The sequence below is a fragment of the Acomys russatus genome, chromosome 8 (assembly GCF_903995435.1).
Source record: "Acomys russatus chromosome 8, mAcoRus1.1, whole genome shotgun sequence".
Classification (NCBI taxonomy): Eukaryota; Metazoa; Chordata; class Mammalia; order Rodentia; family Muridae; genus Acomys; species Acomys russatus.
This window is the reverse complement of record NC_067144.1, coordinates 27,111,170-27,133,124: the sequence shown is the minus strand read 5'-3', so window position 1 is coordinate 27,133,124 and position 21,955 is coordinate 27,111,170. Positions and strand designations below refer to the sequence as shown.

Below are 21,955 nucleotides of genomic sequence, written 5' to 3'. Positions count from 1 at the left end.
ACCCGCCTTTCAACGGTCAGTTCTGACATTCTGACTGAACATGTCCCAATTGTCCAAAGAGAACAAAAACATTTTCATCTCCCCACTGTGAACATTTTTGTTATGAGAAAAAGGCTGCTTCAAGAAATAGGAAGGCGTTTTAAGGTGAAGGGCAGCTGAGCGAGCCAGCAGAACCTTCTGTTTTTTAACTCTCCCTGTGCTGGCCCCAACAGTAAGTTTAGGGCTGAAACATAGCAACGAGTGAGGCTGTGGAGGATGTTGGCTCTTTCCTAACTAGACCATATTGTTTGTGCAAAGAAATATGCATTAAAACATATGGATGCGCTGTTAGGTATTAAGCATGTTAAATGCATGGAAATTAGGCAACTCGGTGGTGTTGGATGTATGTAGTTCACACTCCTTCACACATATTGCACACATACAGTGATGGCTGTGCTTTCTGAAACATATGGAAAAATAAATATTTTATCTGTGTGAGCTCTTATCAGTCTCCAGGGTCTGTTGAGAGGCGAGTGCTCTCTTCTTTCTCTCTCTCCCCCAATTCTCTCCCTTCACTGGGCTCCCACTCTCCCCTGCACATTAACAAGCTTTCCACTTATCAGCCAGGTTGGATAGGAAAGAATTAGTCAGAACCTCCCTTTGATAAATAATTACTCAGTCATTGGATCGGGATAATTTAGATCAGTGATGCTTTGCTGGGCCTTTTTTGAGTGGTAACCATTTTCCTACTCTCTTCCACAGCTGTAGTGTGTCAGGAGGGAAGAGGGGATGAAATAAAAAGGCATCACCACTCTGACCTAGGGAGGGGGTACTTGGAAAAACTGAACTCCACCAGTGAGCAGCCATGTGCCCAAGGCACGTTATTCTGCATCTCTGAGCCCTTATCTTCCCATCTGTAAGATGGGAACAATGCAGCCTGGGTAAGAGTAAAGGAGATGAGCCAGGCTGTGGTTAGCACAGTGTAGGTCCAGCAGCAAATGCTTCTATAATGGAGCTTTTCCAAAAAATATTAGTTCTGTGGTGTTCTTATAGCTATAAAAATAAGATACTTTCATCTTAGGTGTATATTGAATATCGAGGTCAGGGGCTAATTGTAGTGAACAGAGAAGGAATGTTAGTGCCCCCACCCTTTTCTGTTCACATGCTTGTCATTGCTGTGGCTGCACTGAGAGTTCCTTGGAGTTGAGGGTCAAGCAAGCTGCATGTGGCCTGCAGTAGCCCATCAGCACGAACACTATGGTCTATTCATGGAAGGCAACCTACAGGACTCTTGCTTATCACGCCTTCTTACAATTTATCCTTTCATGACTTGGCCCAATATTCTCACATTAATTTAAAATGTTTCATGATTAAAGCATTTTATTATCTCAATCTTTTTTCCCCCCTTTTCTTGGCAGGGCTGAATTGCAATATTTTTCAGTGTCTTTCCTCCCTCACTGTAGTCAGTCGCCTGACAGGAAATAAATGGTACATGTAAAGGTTTTAACTGGAGGGAGTTCGATAAAGGGACTGTGTCCTGAGATTTAGACTCTCAAGGATGGTGAAGTGCAGAGACCGGGAACAATGGAGAGCTGTTGATCGCATTTTCGAATCAGTTAAACTGGAAGGCAGGGGGGGCACATTTTCTAAAGGGAGTCAGGATGGCCCTGGGCAGGGTCTGCCAGTCTGACTTCTTGCTGGTCCCACTCTCACATCTTTTGCAGAGGTCTTTAGTCCTGATGCTAAGGGGAGCTAGAGAACAAGTGAGCATGGGGACCAGAGTCCTGAGGTCTGTGTCATGCAGTAGGACAGGGAATGGTAGGTGGGTTGGCAAGATTCATCCGCGTACCTATTGTTTCCCTTTTGCATTTCTTTCACCCTTTTCCTCTCAGTTACACTTTCTGGAAGGAAAAAGCAAAATAAAATAAAATCAGTCCTCTGGTAGCTTTCATGTAACTATTTTGTCTGGTTGCCATTTACAGAGCAGGGAAACTGAATGCAAGCTCACAAATGGGGACTGTTTGTGTTCCTTGCTACCACGTCCCAGTGCCCAGAATAGTGTCTGGCACCCACTGCATGCTCAGTAAATTTTAGTGGATTGAATAGATATATTCATCTCTGCTGTGTCAGACCCTATATATACAGCTTCTCATTTAATTATCACAACAGCAAGAGTAAGTAGGCAGACCTGAGCATGTGTGCAGGTAACGTGTGAAAATACAGCACTTGCTTCATCCACCACCTCTCAAACAGACACAGAGAGCACTGGCAGACCCCAGGAAAGGGCACACTTTTGCAACGTTCAGATTTTTATAATTTTCCCACTTTAGTGATTATTTCTTTGGTGTTTATAAGGAAGCAATTTCTGAACAGTGGAGACTATTAGGGCTATAACTCAACCTGCCCCTTTTCCGGGGTCCAGGAGAAGATGAAACACCTTTCTGTGACAAAACAAGTGACTGTGGATTTCCTTGCCATTTCCAAGAAAGCTCAGACCCCAAGTCTTAGGTCTAGGTCTGATCTCTTTGCAGCACAAGAATGGAGGCGCTGCAGGGAATACGCAAACGTTGGTACCAATCTATATCCTAGCATGACTGTGCTGTTGGCACAGGCAGTACTCTGCATTGAAGCAAAATCCACATGTGAGAAATTATTTAGATGTGAGAAAGTCTAAGGGACTTCTTGCGCCTGTCAGGAAAAATTAATCAGCTAAGTTCCCTCTCTGCTCATATGCTGAAGACGTATGTATGGTCTTCTCATGTCTTTAGCCCCGAGCCCCTCAATGCTCTTCATTTCTAGTCTTGGCTAGCAAGGCCTGTCCATTACCTACATACCAGCTATCACCAATTATTATCAAAAAGACCAAATGCATTATAGGTAAGACGACTCAAAACAAAATCCTGGCTTTTTTTCCTGAGTTTGAGGTATGCTAGACTAGCTAAAGACATGTGTAATAGGAATGGCAAATCCTACCTGGCACCTGAGAGTCGTATTAGCTTCCCAGGCTTAGTGTTTTCTAGTAACAGAGACCTCAGTAAAACTCCTTCACATCACCTGCCTCATACTATACAGAAACATTTGTAAGTACAATTGCAATGAGATTTCATTTTAAAATATGTAATTATTCTAAACAATTCAAATTTCTGTTTTTTCTTAGTGGAAAATAGCATATATCCATTTATTAGTTTTAACATGATTAGTTAGTACATTTTCATTGTTTTCCTGTGGATATCGAATCTCCTGCCCTATCTTATTTCTGCACACTTCCTTGTGAGGGCTATACTTGTACAGAAATGTCCAGAGGACAAGGAGCCCAATCAGCTACAAAGCCATGCATCTGGAGGGCAGAGCAGAGCTGGCATGATGGGCTGGGAAGATGGTGAGAGGAGCCCAGAGTCTAAAAAGAAAGCCTTGGCTTTTTATACTTGACAGGAGGCCACAGCAGGAGGTGCATTCTAGAGATCATGTAGGCATAAGGCAAGCTAAATTGGCTCACAGATTTGACCAGGGTGACATGAAATGGCAAGCAACCATGAGAGTCAGTAGACTAGCACACGATGAGCTATAAACACAAGAAAAGTAGCCACCACCATCTTGGGAAGAGGCACACAGGACGAAGCAGAACACCTTCAGGCCCTATTAGGTATGCAGAGATCTGGAATGACATTGCCACAGGAGATGGGAGAGAACACTACCCAGGCATGCATGCAATGAATGCTGGTAGCTGCAGGTATTGGGACTGGTCACTTTTGCTGCATCTAAGAGATGAAGCTGTATGAAAATTTACATGCTCTTACAATTGTGTGGTTCATAATCATTATCATCATCATCATCGCTACTATCACCTATTAAACAAAGTAAACTAATTCACTGGAGGCATAATGTACTTACAGTAGTTTCCAGATAAATGGTGTCACTCTTCAGGTAAATCACTCCAAGGCTTGGGCCTAGTGCAGATGTTCATTGGGACAGGGGACAGAGAGTGGCTGCATCTAGTATAAACAAAACAAAAAAACCAAGGTCATTAAGTGAGTAGGGGCTGATTACGGCATGCTTTGTTCATAAATTCAAGTTTTTAAAAGGAGATGAACAAGGAACATGACTGCAGCTGGCTCTGCTGGCTCCAGAGGGTGGCAAGACAGAGAAGGGGCTTTGTTTCAGCATTTCTGCTGACTCCTGGGATGGTCTGAGGCCTCAGAGCACCCTGGCAGTACAGGTGCAGAGGCTTGGGGAAGTTGAGTGGGGGTTAGAATGGAGAGACTGGGCCAGCGCCATTCCAACTTGGTCCAGCCAACTCTTCAGATGTTTTCCATGTATTGGTTGTTGTTAGCTGACACAAATCATACATATTTATGGCTCATATAATGTTAGTGCCACGTTTTAGAATTGTTTTTGTTGTGGGAGAGACAAAACAAACTGATTAGTATATCTATTACCTTACACAGTTATATTTTGTGGTGATAATTTTGTTTTTTAATCCTAGAGTGGGTAACTGTAAATCCCAGCACTGCCTGGAGGAAGAGAACAGAGAAGAAAAAGGAGGAAAACCTTTTATCTGTCTTATCTAGAATGAAATTTTTGTTTGACTATAAAAATGTCCAAATAAACTGGGTGTGGTGGCACACGCTTTTAATCCCATGCTGGGGAGGCAGAGGCAGGCTGATCACTATGAATTTGAGGCCAGCCTGGTCTACAAAGTGACTCTAGGACAGTCAGACCTAAACAGAGAAACCCTGTCTTGAAACTGCCCCCCAATCTAAAATTCTTGTATTATTTGCACAATATCCCCCTATTCTATGTGAGCCACCATTTTATTTGTTGCTTCTGTGAGTCCTACTTTTTTTGGATGCCATATATAAGAGAGAGCATGCTATATTTATCTTTATAGGCCTGGCTTATTGCAGTTAATGTTTTCCAGGCCCACTCATGCTGTGGAAATGACAAGACTGCCTTCTTTTGAAAGGCTGAGTAGTATGCTGCAGCACCTCTGTGTATCCCAGCTCTGGTGTGTGTAATTCCCTCCAGTCTCTCCCTCTCCACTGCTCACTCATTGCTGCTCCTGAAGACACTCGCTTAGCTGGTTTGAATTCTTGTCTTCTCTCTATTCCCCTTGAAGAGAACAGAAGTCTCCCTTTCTCATCTTTTGGCCCTAGGGACTACAGCCTTAGAAAGTATAGATTATGATCTGTCTCCAGGGGCCCTTAGCTCACTGCCTCTCCCCACCCCCATTCCTGCCCTTTGGGTCCCGCTCAGGGTCCACTTTGTACCTGAAATGTAACCATCTTTGTGACGGGGCAGGACGCTGTCCTGACTGTGTCCCCGTCTCCAGCCTGCTGCTCTATGCCCGTGCTTGTTTTCTTCTCCTCTTCCCTGGATACATAAGTTCTTTAACATTCTTTGCCGGCGCCACGGCCGCCACAGGCTTTGTCTAGAAAACTTGCCCAGACCTCACCAAGCGCTGTCCCAGAGAGCTTTCTCAAGCTCTTGGGTTCTTCAGTGCCCAGACCTATACTCTAAATCCAGTGGGTGACCAACGCACTCATTATTTGCTCACCCGCTGTACATATTGTATCCAGTAGAGCGTTGGAAAGGACGAGTAGGTCAGGATCTCTAACTCTGGGAAACTTACATCTCCATCCAATATTACATGACTTGTTGAAATTAGAAACTTTTAAAATAGACCCTTTCCCTCAAAATCTACTGCTTCCCCAGAGTTTTCATGTCCTCAATCTTGATGCTCCCTCCACTCTGTAGCTTGCTTGTAGTTCAGCAGGCATCCTGATGTTTTTGCTTTTTCATATCCAGTCAGCTGCCAAACCCGTAGTTCTTCCTTTGGCCAACTTTCTTGAGTCTATTTGTTTTTGGTACCCAACACTTTTGTCTCTTTACTGCTGGCTGCCTGCACATCTGAGATCTGAGAGCATGTGACTGCCTCCATTCTTCTAGTTTCTCTTCACTTTACACCAACATTCAACCTTTCTACCATTGTGACACTGGTTTAAGATGCTAGCCTAAACATATTCCTCCTTTGCACAAAACTCCCCTTTTGATTGTATTAAATTCAAACATTTCAACTTGACATTGAGTATGCTATAAAGTGGCCCCAATCCAATTTTCAGTTCTTCTCCCTACAGTTCATTCTATATGTCAACAAAGCCCCCACTCTTTGCCACATGTTCATGCTCATTCTAGTGTCTACACCTAGCTTCTTTAAGGGCCACTAAATGCCACCTCATTTAGGAAGCATTTCTCAGAGGGAAATGTGCTTGAATCCTCAAGCACTGATTTGCAGGATGCCCTGGCACATTACACGAACTCCAATCGCCATTTGTATCACTTATCACCCTGCTTCTGGAAAGCAGAGACAATACCACAGTGTGGAGGTGTCAGAGCAAACTTTCTCTCTACCTCTCTTGTCCTCCTCTCTCCTGCCTCCTCTCATCATAAGGCAAGTCACAGAAAGAGATACTTTTCTGCAAAGCAGAAGATAGAAATTAGAACCCCCTTTTTAATAGCAGACCATGAAGCTTAAAGATATTGTTCGAATCTTCTCATGCCTTTCTGTGTAGGAACGGACTACAGATGTTCTGACATACCTTGTTTGGAAGCAGATCGTAAGACCCCAGGTTAAGAAATGGTCCTGTCCATACCCAGGTAGAAGGAATGCTGCACAGAGAGGCCAGCAAGAATCTGAACAAACAGGCCTTGCTGGGTTCCTGTGCTCAGTCTACTGCCATTAGGTCACACTCCTTTTGACCAATCATGTTTCTACATAGCTGTCCACTGTACAGCCAATTTAAGCATGGACAGCCACCCTTCATCCTGAAGGCTCTGGTGTCAGGTAGAATTGTGGTTCAATGCATTACTTGAGCTCTTCTCTGTGACTCTGTCTTTGGCTACAGGGGTGTTGGTAACCTCCTTTTAGGGTGCATAGAATAAGGACCATGTCCCTTTTCCTGCCTCCACAGTACAGTGTCTTGCATAGGCAATGCCTTACATATGATGTGCACTTAGCTGATGTTGGCTGAGTGGAATTCCAAAGAAATAAGGAATCTTGCTTAGAAGGCATAGAAACTGGAAGGACTTTGAAGCTCATCTACTGCATTGTCCTTGAGTTCAGATGAGGCGATTAAGGGAGCCAACTTTCTCCAGGTCCTATCCTTGTTAGTAACTAAGCAAGGAAAATTGATAGAAAAAGGTCTTGTGTCTTTAAATATATGTCAGTGCCTGCCGAACACCAATAGACCCATCAGACAACCAAGAGTGATGACCAGACCATAGAGGGAGAGTTTGAGTATATTCTATGTTTCAAAAATAACCAACTTTTTTCACTTATTAGCTTTAAAAGACCGAGCAAATAAATACCATTATGCTTCAATAATGCCTTAAGATGAGGCTGGATCATAAAGGCAAAGAAATAGATTTTTCTAACATTATCAGCAGCAATAATTATGACAGTACTGAAAATACCACTGGATTGACAAACCCAGGCTGGAGACTGGAATGGGGCTCCTTATGCTTTGAAAAGGCCATGGCTTCAGCTTTAGTTCCTGGTGGAAACGTGCTGCAGCAATTGTATGGTTAAATTCGTTATAGCTGTCTGGCAGTCTTGTTGCATTAACACTTCTTTTTCCAGCAAGCTCTGCTCCCTATTTGTGCACTGGATGTGTTTACATTTGCGTATTTTTCTCCTGATTTAATGATTTGCTCATAGAAACGTGCAGATGGCTGCCCCAAGTCTCTTCTCAGTTTCTTGCCTTGATTTATTCCAGCCATGGAAAAAATATTATTTGTCTCATTTCTTCTCTGACCTCAAACAGAGTCATCCTTTCTCAGTCCTAAATGAAAAGCTAAAGCGAAACAAACAAACAAACAAAGGAAATACCCAAATCAAACTAAAACTAAAACCAAAAACAACTGTGTTGGGATGGTGGAGCTTACCACAGTTAGTAAAACAGATCTTCCGGGGGCTATCAGCAAAGCTTCCTCTTAAATGTTCGTCTACAGTACCAAAGGGCTCATCGGCTCACTGTTACCCAGCAGCAGATGACAGTAGTATTTACAAACTCCTTTTGGCTGGTATAGTGGAGAGGTGCTATGCACAGAAACGTTTACCTTAGCAGCCACATAACCAGCACAACTGGGTGCACAAGCTGTTCACTGTTCTTTCTAACCCATCATATGGCTAGAGATTATTAACACTTCGCCCCACTGAACTTTCGTCTTTTTTATCTCCTGGCAACTACATTAAGATAATAAAGAAAATCACTGATCAATATTCTCCCACGTTGCAGTGAACAATTACCTGGCAACATACAGATATCCTCTACTCAATTAGGTAAACGTACATTTTCAGTGCACATAATAGTTTACTAAAAGTGTGAAATTTGTAATTAAACAGAGCCATAATCTTCCTGTCCTTTAATCAAACCCTTCTCCTTCACATCCTGCTGCTATGATCTTCCAGTTTTTGGCAAACTATCTCCTACTCCTTTTTCTTATTTCCCCTCTCAGGTGCCTGCACACACCTGAGGGTCCATTAATCAGTGCTACCGCATGGTCTGTCATGTTTTATTGCTTAAAGGGTAGTTATATTCTAAAAGAGAATTGGTGAAAATGACTTCATGGGGTTTCATATTTATTCCCTTTTAATGACTTCCATAGCCAGTGTACTCAGCTTTTAAGTTAAAAGGTAATTTTGAGGGGCTGCTGGTGCCACACTTGTACTCAGTGTCTGGAAATCCAACTGTTCTCTTTGCCTCTGACATCAGCACTGTAATAAAGAGTCTGCCCTTAGAACCCAGCACGGTTTGTGATGGTGTCAGATGCAGAACAGACAGAGGGTCACTTCCCCTCAGCCTGCTGCTTTGCTGGTGTCTTGTCACACCTGGAAGCCAGTTCAGAGTGGAGCTCCGTGGAATATAATGCCACGTGTCATGGGAAGAAATGTCTGCTGAGGTCTGACTTCAGTGTGGCCTTTGCTACTCACTCCTCAGAGCTCAGCAAATCACTGTGAGATGGGAGGGTACTTTGGGGGGGTGAAAGCTCACAGAAAAGACACAGTGAAAACAACAGCAACTATTTACTGGATGTCTGTATTTTATGGGGAGCATATATGAGAACATTCTCATTTGACCTTCCCAGCTATGTTGATTAATATGTCCAGTGTACAGAGCAGAGACAATGACTCACTGAGCTCATGGAAAAGTCTGTGATTAGAAATCCTGAAGACAGTAAGGATAGACTCCAAACTGATCTCTCTGACTGTGTTCCTGTCACTATGAAACAGGCCTCACAAAGCACAGGTGCATTGCTGGTTCCTGTCATGACCCAGCAGGGCGTCATTTCCTTGAGAATTCAGAGTCACTGGGAAGGAACTGGCCTTGAATCTACTAATATGCATAGTTCCTTCCTAATTCCTTTCTAATGAAAGATGGCAACGTCTTCTATCAGTCTCAAGTTCTAGCTAGCACACGAATCACCAGTATTTCTGATTCAGCGTGTCTGGGTGGAGTCTGCAGCTCTGCATTCCAGCAAGTTCCCAGGTGATGCTACTGCTGCTACAGGCTTGGGTACCACAGATCTTACATTTGACATTCTTTTTTTAAAATAGGGGTTTGTTTTTGAGGGGTTGCTTCAGTTCAGCTGAATAACATGGCTTTTGATCCTGGGTCAGGTTGTCAGTTGTCAGTAGAATTTCAGGAGTTTCTGACATTGAGTATATTGTGAACAGCAACAACAGCAACAACAACAGCAACAACAGCAGCAACAACAACAACAACAACAGCAACAACAACAACAACAAACAATTGTTTCTGGATCTCCATTAACTTTCCTCAATTTCTGAAACTTAAAAATGATAATGTCTCAAACATGCCACGTTCCCATTTTTACATTATTGTTATTTTTAACAATAATTATCTGGTAATAATTCAAATAACACCTTTCCTCTGAGAAATTCAATGAGCTTTACTAACCTTAATTGTCTAACAGCAATTCCCAGGTGTAGACGAAACTGTCTCAAAGATCACAGTAAATTTAAAATTGTTCTACTTCCCTCATTTCTTCACTCTAAATGAAGTGGTGAGCCAGTGGTGAGGGCTTACTAACTGCCAAAGACCCACTAGCTCATAATCTGAAGCCTAAGAGATTTCACAGCACAAGGGTAAATGCAAGAAAAGAAATAGCCAGCAGTGAGGTGACTGTAGAGAACACTGTGTGTGTGTGTGTGTGTGTGTGTGTGTGTGTGTGTGTGTGAGAGAGAGAGAGAGAGAGAGAGAGAGAGAGAGACAGAGAGAGAGACAGAGACAGAGACAGAGACACAGAGAGAGACAGAGACAGAGAGACAGAGACTCCAAAGGAGTAAGACTAAGAGAAGGGAAAGAAAATTCTAGAACTGTCTGGATGACCTTAGGTGAATCATTTAACCTTAGGTGGATTACCTTACCCATTTTTAAAAAGAAGGGATGAGTTTCATGATTTCAACATCCCCTTAAAATTATAATAGCCTCCTGAGAAGAAAAATGTAGGTATTACAGAGCTCATCAACCTGGGAAACCATCAAACCTGTTAAAGAAATCTATTTGACTTTTAACTTCTTAACTAATTACCTAAAAATGAGTTCCCCAGTTGATACACTAATCCCACCTGATGGAAACTGGCAAAAACTATTAAAACAAGTAAGGCACTAAAAGCAGCATGGCCAGGCCGACTGCCCAGGAACCCAGCTTCAGCTTCTCCATGCTGTGAGAACATTCTAGTTTTAAATTTGAGCTCATTAATTAACCACCAGTTAATACTTATGTCCAGGAGAAATACCTCTGATGACTCAAAGACCCTTGGGATGGCCCTGCCAACAGAGAGTGGAATCCTAGTCCAGCTGTTTGTCACAGGAAATCTATGCTAATGTTCTCCATAGAGACCCTGGGTTCCTTTTTGACAATTCACAAACTCTGTTAATAAATGCTGCATATCCCCAAAGCTTTAGTGTTTCAGGTAGTTGGTTCTTATTTAAAATAAGAGAATGGAAGATCATGTGATACATAGTGGCATGATGAATTTTGACTTAATTGAAAACCTAATGACAGGATACCCCATCTTACACTTTCTCTTCTAACTCATTTTAAACTGACATCTTCCTGTCCAGAAAGCCTGGCACAGGTCCTGGTTATAAGGTCTCTTTAAATTCTGAAATAAGGATCCTAACTGCTGCATGATTTGTGTACCAGAATGTGTTTTGGTATATCAGTTTTTTATACTTTGTCTTTTGCATTATATTTTCTATACTAACCATTACATTTTATGGTTTTCTGGAAAAACAGGCACTAAGAAACATTGCAGTAGCTTTGCCCCAGATAACTCAGAGATTTTCACTTTCCCTTTTCTGTTCCCTCACTTCAGTGACAGTTTTGGCTACCACTAACTGCTTTGTCACATGGTAAATGTACTTTCTCTTTCACTGTTTAACATCATGCCTTACAATTACTTTTCTAAGGTGTTATATTTCTATTTTTTATACATACAAGGCAGCTAAGACTCTTTAGGAAAGATACAGTTATTTGCCATAGGATAAAGCAACGCAGGGTGTAGCATCAGATTTTAATCACTCTGCCCTGGGTGTGGCCTATAGCAGCTTGCAGTCACTCACCCACTGACCTCCTGCCTTCATTCCTGTCCCCTTCATCTGGGGTCCTCACCACAGGCTTTTGTTAGAAACTCCACCGTTGGCTTCTACTGCCTTCTTTTGAAGCGTTTGTACTTCTGAAAACCCTGTACACTCGATTCATACCCTCCCTTCATTAACACTTGAATCCAAATCACCACCACTACCCCCTGCCCTCATGGTGGGGACTGAACTCAAGGCCTCGGCAGCACTTGCTGTGTCACTGTGCTATATACACCCTGGTCCACCACTCCTTTTCAACAGATCTCCAGTGTCACTCTTCAGCTACTCCCTGGCCTTCATCCTCTTTTTAACTTACTCTTTTGAGGTCTCACATGTCACTCCCACTCTTCAACTCCTAGCTTTAAACTCACCTTTCTTAATGCCTAATTCTTACCATGTTAATCGTGGGGCCCTGTTTTCACCAGGCATCTTTGTGCAACCTGACCTCAGCCCACCAATAAGCACTCGAGTTCTGTTGTTGGTAAGCTTCTGGTTTCCTGTCCTTCTCAACTTTCATGTGCAGGGCTTCCCCTTGATGCCTTCACCCCGCGAACCCAGATAGCACTTGTTGCTCCTTGCTGCTCCTGCTGTAAGGCCCTCTACCTGCTCCCATCTTGGGCCTCCAACACTGCACACTGTCTCCACGTGCAAACCTTAGTGTACCTGACTTTTACCAAGTCCTGCTCGTTCTTTGTTTTCTTTCTCAGTTGATGAGCAGAGTTCCTATGCTTCCATTCAGCATGCTAAGTTTATGGACTATAATGGCCTTTAATCACCTCTGCTTTTCATTCCTCGAGATAGAACAACTCTTTTTTTTTTTTTTTTTTTTCCCTCTCCACACTTGTTTCTCCCCTCAGAAGTGCTCCTTTCCAGTCCTCACCTACTGTGCGTACTGGTTTCATCACTGATGCTCAGTGGTATGTTCATTTTCAATAGCACTGATCTTTATAACATAACTTCTCACTTGATTTCCAACTTTGATCTTAAAGTCCTTTAAGGTGGGCTATCTCAGAGTGAGGTTACAGACCAGTAAGTAATACCTTCAGAAGCTTCATAAGAAAAAGGGAGTGGGAGACGGGAGGCATCAAAAGGTAGCTTTACAGTCAAAAGCACTGGCCACTCTTCCAGAGAACGCTAGTTCAAATCCTAGCTCCCACAAGTCTAATCACAGCCTTTTGGGGCTCCAGTACCAGCGGACACAATTCTCTCTTCTGACCTCTGCTGGCACCAGGCAAGCATGTGGTACACAAGAATGCATGAAGACAAGGCTCCCACATACGTAAATTAACTATTCTTTTTCATTAAAAGTTGGGCCAGTGTGATGGAAGAGTGTGTGAAGGCAATTTCTGGCAAGCCTGAGGATGGCACATAGAACTGACCACTCCTGAAAGCCCGACCTCCATGTGTGCTTGCTCCCCAACCCTGTACAAGGACACACACACAAAATACTTAAAAAGAAAAATCTTAGCATTTTCTTGGTCAAATAAATTAAGGAAGCTCTACATACTTTCCTCTCTCTTGTCTCTTGAGTGCTCACCATATACATAGAGGCAGGTGCTGAGGAACCTGCATTTGTCTAAGCTTATTGGATCAATAGAATACTATTGTACCTAAGGAAAACTAGGGGAAAGGTGTTTTTCCCCTATGATGAAAGTCACTGAATGTCTAAAAAATAGTCTTTCTGTTAATACTCCATTTAGTATTAACCAGTTAACTTTTAGGGGTCAGAAAGATAAATACCTTTGTATCCCTAAGCTTCTGAGCACACTGTTTTGGAAATAACAGAATATCATCTTTGACACCTTTCCTTTGTTCCAAAACTTTCTTCCTATTCAAGGCTCATAGGAAGTGACATATTCCTTATGAAACTGTTGTGCAGAATGCCTTGGCTGATACAGACTTCTGACATTGACTTAGCATTTAGATAAACAGTATTGTTTACTGTCTGCTTTCTGTGTCATTTGGGAGTGTGTCAGTCCTCTAGGGGATAGACCTTGTCTCGGAGTTTACAAAAGCATCGACACCTTCTGCAGGCCTTTGCACACAGTAGGATCTTATAACCATGTAATTGGAAGCCTGATAAATCCAACTCTGATTTCTGTAAGGGACTGTTTAGGATGGGAAAGGCCCAAGTAGAATGTACGATACTTGGTTGGAAAGAAACACCATCTACTACTACTGCCATCGCTTTTGAAAAAGACTAGATTTAGAAAAGTAAGTGCTGCCCTGATCTTAGCTGTGAGACTCTGCCTTAGTTGATACCAAACAGAGCCAAGGATAAAAGAAAAAGCAATACCAAACAATCCATGAAGGGAAGCCTGGAACATAGCTTTGTACCAAGAAACATTTCTATTTATGACCATTAAGTCATGGTAAGTTGATGAAAGTAAAAGACATCATCAGGGCACGCAGCAAACGTCCGTAGATTTCTCGGCCACATCTCACCCATATTCCAGCCTCTATATCTACTCAGTCTGGAGACTCTTTGTGTTGTGTAAGCTAAGGCAGCTTGGCTGCCACTTACACAACACAAAACCCCCAAACAGTGAGTTCCATCTTGCCCATAATACTGGTTACTGACACAACACAGAAAGCCTAGGACAGGTTTTCTCAGGCCAGTGGATAACTACCAGATATCAAAGGCTTTGAGTTCTGCAGATTAGATGGTATCTGAAGTAGAGACTAGACGTAGTTCCTAACAGTGAGCTGTGCTAAGACTGGGGCTAGAAATACACTCTGTGTGTGTATGGTCAGGGGGTTTCACTGGGTGCAGGAAGAGTATAGCTTTCTTCTTTAAAACTGCAGGAACAAAAGTCTTTCATATTTTAGCAGAAAAGAAAATGCTCATTAACTATAGTCTGTGAAATATTTCACTCCCCTCCTTGATTAAAAAAGTGGTATACAGAGAATATAATTAAAATTATTTTATGAATGAGAACGTTTATGTACTTTTTACCTTAAGAGGTAAAGAACATGTGAAACAGCAGAAATATTTATGAAATTTCATACAGTCCTTTGTTAAAAGTCTTTAAAATGTATGAGGATATGGATCATTACTAGTAATCAAAAATAGTAGTTTTTATAATGAAAATTTATCACAAAGGATTATTGACTTGATGAAACTAAATGGTGAGACACTTCTCTGTCATTTTTATACTCAAAGTTGTCTTTCTGGGTGACTTACACATGTCGGGGAGTGAAGGGCAGCCTGCCTGTGGGGTGTGAAACTGGGGCAGGACTGTTATTTTCTGAGTCATGGGAGGCTTCCAGCAAAGCATCAGCTTCTTTTTGTAGCAGAAGTGGTTTATTTCCAGGTTCTGGGGGAAGCCCAAGATATCCACATCTTTCTGGGATGTCAGTGGGAGGGACAGGGAGACACTGCTGGGGATGCTCTTCTTTACTGGGGAGGCCCAGGAAAGGGTGTCTGGTACTTCCTTTAAGATGAGCTCCCTTCATGATTCACACAGATGAGACTCTCGTGGTTAGGGGAGGGACAGAGAAGGGGAGGGAAGGCTCATGAGCTGCCTGGTGAGTAGTACAGTGTAATCTAAAACAAGTTTTTCTGCAGGAAATTCTTTAAAAAATTAAATTTTTTTTCTCAAAAATGACCTGGTTACTACCAAACTCTGTAGCAAACTTGAAAAAGAGAGCCCAGGTTGAGAATCAGGTCTGTGCATGCTCTCTGCATCTGACAGGAGCAACATGACCCTGGTCACATCACCACCTACTTTCTCAAGATATAAAATTATGGATAATGAACACCACCATAAACATTAAGATCGTTGTCACCTGAAAGGTGGTATTGAAATGCACTGCCTGTTCTACTCAGTTGTGAGGCTGATGTGACAATCTTTGGACACTGTGGAGTTGGTGTGGTCTGAAGGGACCAGGGAAGGCTCTTGAGTCTGTGTGAGAGCTGACAGCCAAGTCGGCATATGCTGGAGTTTTTGGAAAAGCTGTAATAAAAGGGTACTGGCTCTAATACCACCTTATTCTTTGTTCCCTTGGCAAGCTGAAAGCATCCCCCGAGCGACATTTTGAGAGTGGGTGAACCCAACACTGAAGCCCTAAGCTTTCTAAATAGAAGCCACAGAGACGTGTGTGCCTAGTGCAGGTGTAGACAACTGTTTCTTGCCGGGTGGGGGACACTAGCGAGATCCTAGGGAGGAAGGGCAGATGGCACTGCTCCTGAAGCCTACTTTTTCCTGCACCTAGCTCCAGACACATGAATTTATCTAGCAGTCCCAGGAGACAGACCAGAGCCAGAATTAGCAGGAGCCTCTTTTCCTGATAACCTAAGTGCCCTGATTGAAAGGCAGAGGGTATCAGGAGAATGGCTGCACCGAGTCGGCATTGATTTCTCCAGCCTTTGTCTGCGTCTGGTTTCTGTCTCATTTGGAGGTGGTTACTGTTACTACAAGCAGCATGAATCATGTCTCTGTTAAAAAACAGAGCTTCAATTGTCTTACATAACCCCTGGTAACTGAGCATCTAATAATAGCAAGCCATTTCCAGGTAGGGAATCTGTCTACCTCCCAGACACATACACATGCACGCACCTTTGCACACACACTCTTAACTCCGCTCAGTGTGACAGGCAGGAGGGGGCGAAGGGAGAAAGGGGTGGCCCAGTTGACTTTTCTGTATTTTGCAATGTATTGAATAAACACGCATCATGGGATAACCAATATGTTTAACTGAACTTCTCTAAGGAAGTGCAGGAAATCAGCATCTCAAAGGCATTTGAAACAGCCAAGGGTTCCAAACGCACATATATTCTCTAGCTCTTTCCTATACAGAAGCATCAAACCCAAAGGACAAAGGAGGCCGTTATTTCACTGTACTGGCTGCTAGCTTGCACTGGTTAAACTGGAGTTTCAAAGGACTTTTTCTCATCTCCTTTATGCTTCACAGGAGTGTATTCCAAAGTGTCTTGGCTCTGTTTATTGCATACATTTCCAGGGAGTGAAAAATCAATGGAAACCATGGCTTCAGTGTCTCCCCATGCATGCCATGGAGCATGCCCCACTGTCCCTGAACTACTTTCTTTGTGGTGGGGGATAACCACATTCATGGCTTTACATTTCTCTCATAAGCATATGCTCTGTTTTGCTATAAACTATGAGGACTTTTCACACATGATATCCTCCCAGCCACCTGATAAGATGACTACCCAAAATCACAGGGATAGGAAAGACTGAAAACATGACTTAAAAAGATTACAAAGGTCAAGTGTGTGTGTGTGTGTGTGTGTGTGTGTGTGTGTGTGCACGCGCGTGCGCACATGTGTGCGCGTGTGCGTGGGTTCAAGCATGTGTGTTTCATCTGTAAGTTTGACCCACATGTAGAAGCCAGAAAAAGATGTCCCATCTCTTCTTGTGCCACTGTCTCTGCCTTACTCCTTTGAGAAAGGGTCTCTCACTGAACTAGCAGAGCCTCACTGCTCTGGCGAGGCTGGTTGGTTAGAGAACCCTGGGGCTCTGCCTGTCTTTTCCCTCCAGTCCTGGGATCACAGGCGCATGCATCCATGTGCAGCGTTTTATGTGGATCCTGGAGTTCTACACTCAAGTCCTCATGATCGCAAAGCAAGCAGTCTTACTAAATGAGCCCTCTCCCCAGCCCCCAAAGATAATTTTTTCCTTTAACTCACTCATCTGATTGAAGATCAAATTGGGGTCTTGATAGTGAGTTAAAATATTTATGAGAAAAAATATTACAAAGATATCTATGTCTGTATTTCTTCACTGCCTCATGTTTCCCTCTTATGGGAAATCATAGCAGGACATAATTTTAAGGCATGCGTCCCTAGGAGCCTGTACCCTGGATACCATGGAGGACTTTATGGAAAATTAGAGACACAGAGGTTACATCCTGCCACTCATTTGGGGTAGGACCATAGGAGGAAAGAGTTCTTCCTGCCTTTTATTGTTCTGTAATGTGAAACAGTGGATTAGACTAGTTCAAACTAACTCATGTCCTTTGAGCACTAGTGTCAGGCTCGCACACATGCTCCGCAGTTGCATAGGCTACAAAAAGGCACAATGAGATAGTTACCTGTCAGGGTGCGCTCCTGCAAGTGAGATAAACTTTGCTTACTTCCTTTAAGAATGACCCCAATACTTAAAGCAGGAAAGCTTTAGATTGGAGAAGAAAATACAGAGAAAAAAATATAAGAGAGAAGAGAAGATTTCTATTCCTGCTACCTGCACATCTGTCTAGAACTGGCCAAAATAATCCTGATTAGTATTCTCTGGTGGTTTTGCTACATGCCATATGGATATTAAAGGAAATGAGTTTTAGGTTTTTTTCGCCCCTCACAAATATCCAAATGCAGAGCAGTGGGGAGGGATCCTGACCACTGCATCACCCTGCATCACCCTGCATCACAGCAGGGTCACTGTGGTGGGATGCAGCTGTTGGGGCTAGACTTCTCTGTTTATTTCATATGCTTTGTGAATTAAATTATTCTTAAAATTGGTATGCTGGTGGACTAAATGTTTTAATAAAAACAGCCCTGAGACACCACAATTTTCTTCACAAAAGGCTATTCCTTCTAACTATTGTGAATATTGCCAAATGGTTCCTACTTAGCGAAGAGCAGAGCAGAGCTTCTCCTTCTCTTGGCTTCAAATCCCATGTTCACTCACTCCACGCCTGTGTGAGGTGACTGCATTTACCTGAAATCTCAGGGCACGGTGTCGAGTTTGGCATCTGAGCAAGGACTTGATGGGCCACATGCATTTACAGTGTAAAAAATGGATTATTATGTTATTTTGCATTGCCACAGTAAGAGTATTTCTGGATCTTTGCTGACAAGTAGATCATAATAACCACATGTGGGCAACAAACTACACAGCATTGTATCAGAAACTTGGATCTAATATTTTCAAATGAGTCAGAGGTTTTGGGGTTTTATTTTGATAATTTTTCCTGCCCCTTTCAATATCATTTATTGAATGTCTGTTGTCAGTGATGGACTCTTTATCCATCAAAGGGAGCTGAGCCATACCAGACACTCACTATCCTCTTTCTCTTCTACACTGAATAAAAAGCTAAGTACAGTTGTTTTGAGGCTGACAGGTAATCCTTTGTAGGAACTGGTCTGATGATAGGAACAGGAAATGGCTGGTACTGGGAATTACCTCCTTGTGAAGGCACCACAGTTCAAACACAACACATAGGGGGCTAATGAGCAATTCTGACAGTATTATTTATACTGCCCCCCCAAATGTCTGGAGCCCTAGAAATTTGAAAAATCTAATATGGTCCAAGCCAATTTTACAGGTAGTCTATCAGCCATACAGAAAGAAGATGCAGATGTCTACCTGGTATGCTTAAGTGCGCTTTTGTAGTAATCAGGATACATCTGAGAGCCCATCTTAACTATTACACTCATTTATAGGAACCCAGCAATCAATTATTATAAAATAAACCTCTCTGAAGCAATTAATTGAGAAGCCAGTTGGTAATCAAGATACAAAAAGTAGTGTTGCTAGAAGAAGAAGGGTTAGAATTATCTAAAACAATGGACAAAGAAACTGAAGAAAACTGTGGGTGATTTGAATGCTACCTCTGTGCCTCAGAAGATTTTGGATCTCTATCTATGTTAAGCTTTTATAGGCCACAGGCAAGGTGTGCAGTGCATAGTCCTACACATAAAACAGGGTGTTAGGAGGCTGGTTCTCAGGAGTCCTTCCAGTCACGGCAGTTGATGGTGCTATATAAAAGACAAAGGGGCAATTCCTTTTTCTTGTTTAAACATTGATAAAACATTGGTTTTTTTCTAGTCAGTGTTTGTGTGCTTGTTGGGCAGCCCAGAAATGCTGAATGCTACTATATACGTATACGATTTTATTTATGTGTGTATTTATATATCAATATATACACACATATCCATTTCTTTGATGCCTGGTAACCTCATTCATAGTATTACTGTGAAGTAGGCATGTGCTAAACATAATTAGTTCATTAAGCAGATGGCTTGTTGGGTTTTTCAGTTCAAGAAGTCACACAGTCAACAGTCAATTCAAAGATTCATAACTAGTCAATATGCTGAGAATAAGTGATTATGAGTGTTCACCCCTAAATAGGACATCTGTATCAACTTTTCCTCCAAGGCTTAGAAACATCTTGAAGAAGAGATGAATTTAAGAGTTGGAAAATGGAAAGAATTGCTGTGAAATTCTGCGTTCTGGACATGTCAAGGCTATTGCACTCATGAATATATAACATTTTGGTTATCTCTGCAAGGTCTATACAAGATAAAGCCAGCCACATTTTCAGCATGCATAAGGAGTTCATAAGTATCAACTGAAGAGCTATTAGCAGTTTCTGACTGCTGTGGGGATGTACACTTATTCTTCTGGGTGTTGCCATTGGTACCTTTCCTATGCTTCAGTGGGTAGTTTCACACTCATCCTATATAGACAAAACAAACTGGACTTGGTTATCTTTTAAAAAGAAGAAGGTGACATGAATTGGGAAAGTGGACATACTAGAGTATTGATGAGGGTGGAACTAAAAGGGAAAGTGGGCTTAAATATGATAACTTTTATTATGTACAGGTATGAAATTCTCAAAGAATAAAGTTAATTTAAAAGAAGAAGAAGAAAAAAAAGAAGTCACCCAGTAAATACTCAGGTGATCACTTTTCATCTACTAAGGGAAAATACAAGTAATAGCTCAGCCTTTCTTTGTCTGTCAAAGTCTCCTCTCACATCAGACTGACACCCAAGATGAGAACAATCATTCTGGTGCTGATGAAGAGTCTCTATCCTCCCACAATGCCATGCTCATGAAAGCTTATCTGATTGGACTATTTACATCTTGCCTATTTCCCCTCCTTCTAACTTGTTTATAAAAATCCCCAGTAAGCATAAATCTGCAAAAACAAAACAAACAAGTAAGACGAAACAGCTCTGTTTGAAGAATTTACTCTAGCTGAAGCAGTGTAGTAAAACATTCTACCCTTCTGGGTGCAGCAAGTTTTAAAAAGACTTGTCCATCTTAGGAAAGACAAAATGAACTGTACCCATGATAGTCTCCTATGCTATGATCTTTTATTACATGGTGGGTTTATAGTCTGGTATGCAGACATGGATATTTTTCCCAGTGCCTCCTCAGTACCAAGCAGGTCCAGAGCTTGCAGGCTAGCTTTACAGAGACAAAGGAGCCACACAGAAAGCCCAGCACCTAGAGCTTATATCATACCCTGACCAGGCCCTCTGGTTACCCGTGACTCGCTCCTTTTCATTTCTGCCCTGTTCATTTGCTGGGTTGAGTCCCTTCACCTGGAATGCCCCCGTCTGCTTTTCTTTTACTTCTCAAACCCTCTGGACACTGACTGTAAGCCTCATTTCTAAGACACAACTTAGGTAGACCCGACTTGGGACTCTGTGATAAGATTTTTGGCTGACACATGGCAGCTAGTTATTGTAATGACTGGAGTCCCTGAGACCACACACCTAGGAAGTATTCTGAGACCACCTGAAACATTGTCAAGGGCTGCGCAGTCATCATGACAGGGAAAGAATATGCAAGCTTTAACAACAGACTCAATATAGAAGACAGAGTATATAAAAGAAAAGCTATAGCCATATGCCTATTCAGTAAACAGAATAATTCTCAGCTTCTAAAAAGGAGGAACTAAAATATTTGGTACAGAAACAGTGTCATGAAGTTTGGCTGTGTTAATTATGGAGGTAAATTAAGATTTTAAGAGGGAAAATATGGAGTACAGCTAAAACAGGCAAAGACATAATATACACACATATATATGTATATGTATGTATATGTATATATGTATATATGTATCCCCCTTACCTCAGTCATTGTCCCTCTCGGTCTGACCCACCCATCAGACATCATCACAAACTCTGACAAAGCCTAGCTAGGCTTAAGCAAAAGGCCATACCATATCTTGGAAGGAAAACATGGACTAAAGCGCAGAAATGCTGAATGCTACTATATGTGTATACGACTTTATTTATGTGTGTATTTATATATCAATATATACAAACATATACATTTGTATGATGCTTGGCAACCTCACTCATGGTATTACTGTGAAGTAGGCATGTGCTAAACATAATTATCCCATTAAGCAGATGGTAGGTCTCTGGCATCTCTCACTACATTCTAAAATGGTGGAGCTATGAGCAGGGCTGAAGCGAGAGTGTGGCTTGGTACGCAGCTAACTGCAAGGCCCTGTGAATTGCTACTGTCCTAAAGACAATCTGGGTAGGCTGCATTTGGCTGAGAACTGGGGATAGTTTGAGAAGCTTTAAAAATATACAGAGGGACAACTTTCCA

The 21,955-nt window shown here is 42.2% G+C and overlaps 1 protein-coding gene across 31 annotated transcripts in view; it reads right to left on the bottom strand.

Annotated features, from left to right (window-relative positions):
- Zbtb20 (zinc finger and BTB domain containing 20) overlaps positions 1-21,955 on the bottom strand; it is a 732,891-nt gene that overhangs the window by 49,121 nt on the left and 661,815 nt on the right. For 25 of the 31 annotated variants that reach the window (XM_051149938.1, XM_051149932.1, XM_051149937.1 and 22 more), the window contains 2 exons: positions 3,871-3,971; positions 1,829-1,880 (listed from right to left, as the gene is read on the bottom strand). In XM_051149938.1, coding sequence (XP_051005895.1) covers positions 1,829-1,848 — 20 coding nt within the window. In that variant the 5' untranslated portion in view covers positions 1,849-1,880; positions 3,871-3,971. Of the gene's footprint in view, positions 1-1,828; positions 1,881-3,870; positions 3,972-4,415; positions 4,581-21,955 lie in introns of those variants that run through there. The other 6 variants (XM_051149958.1, XM_051149959.1, XM_051149960.1 and 3 more) reach the window with 3 other exon arrangements.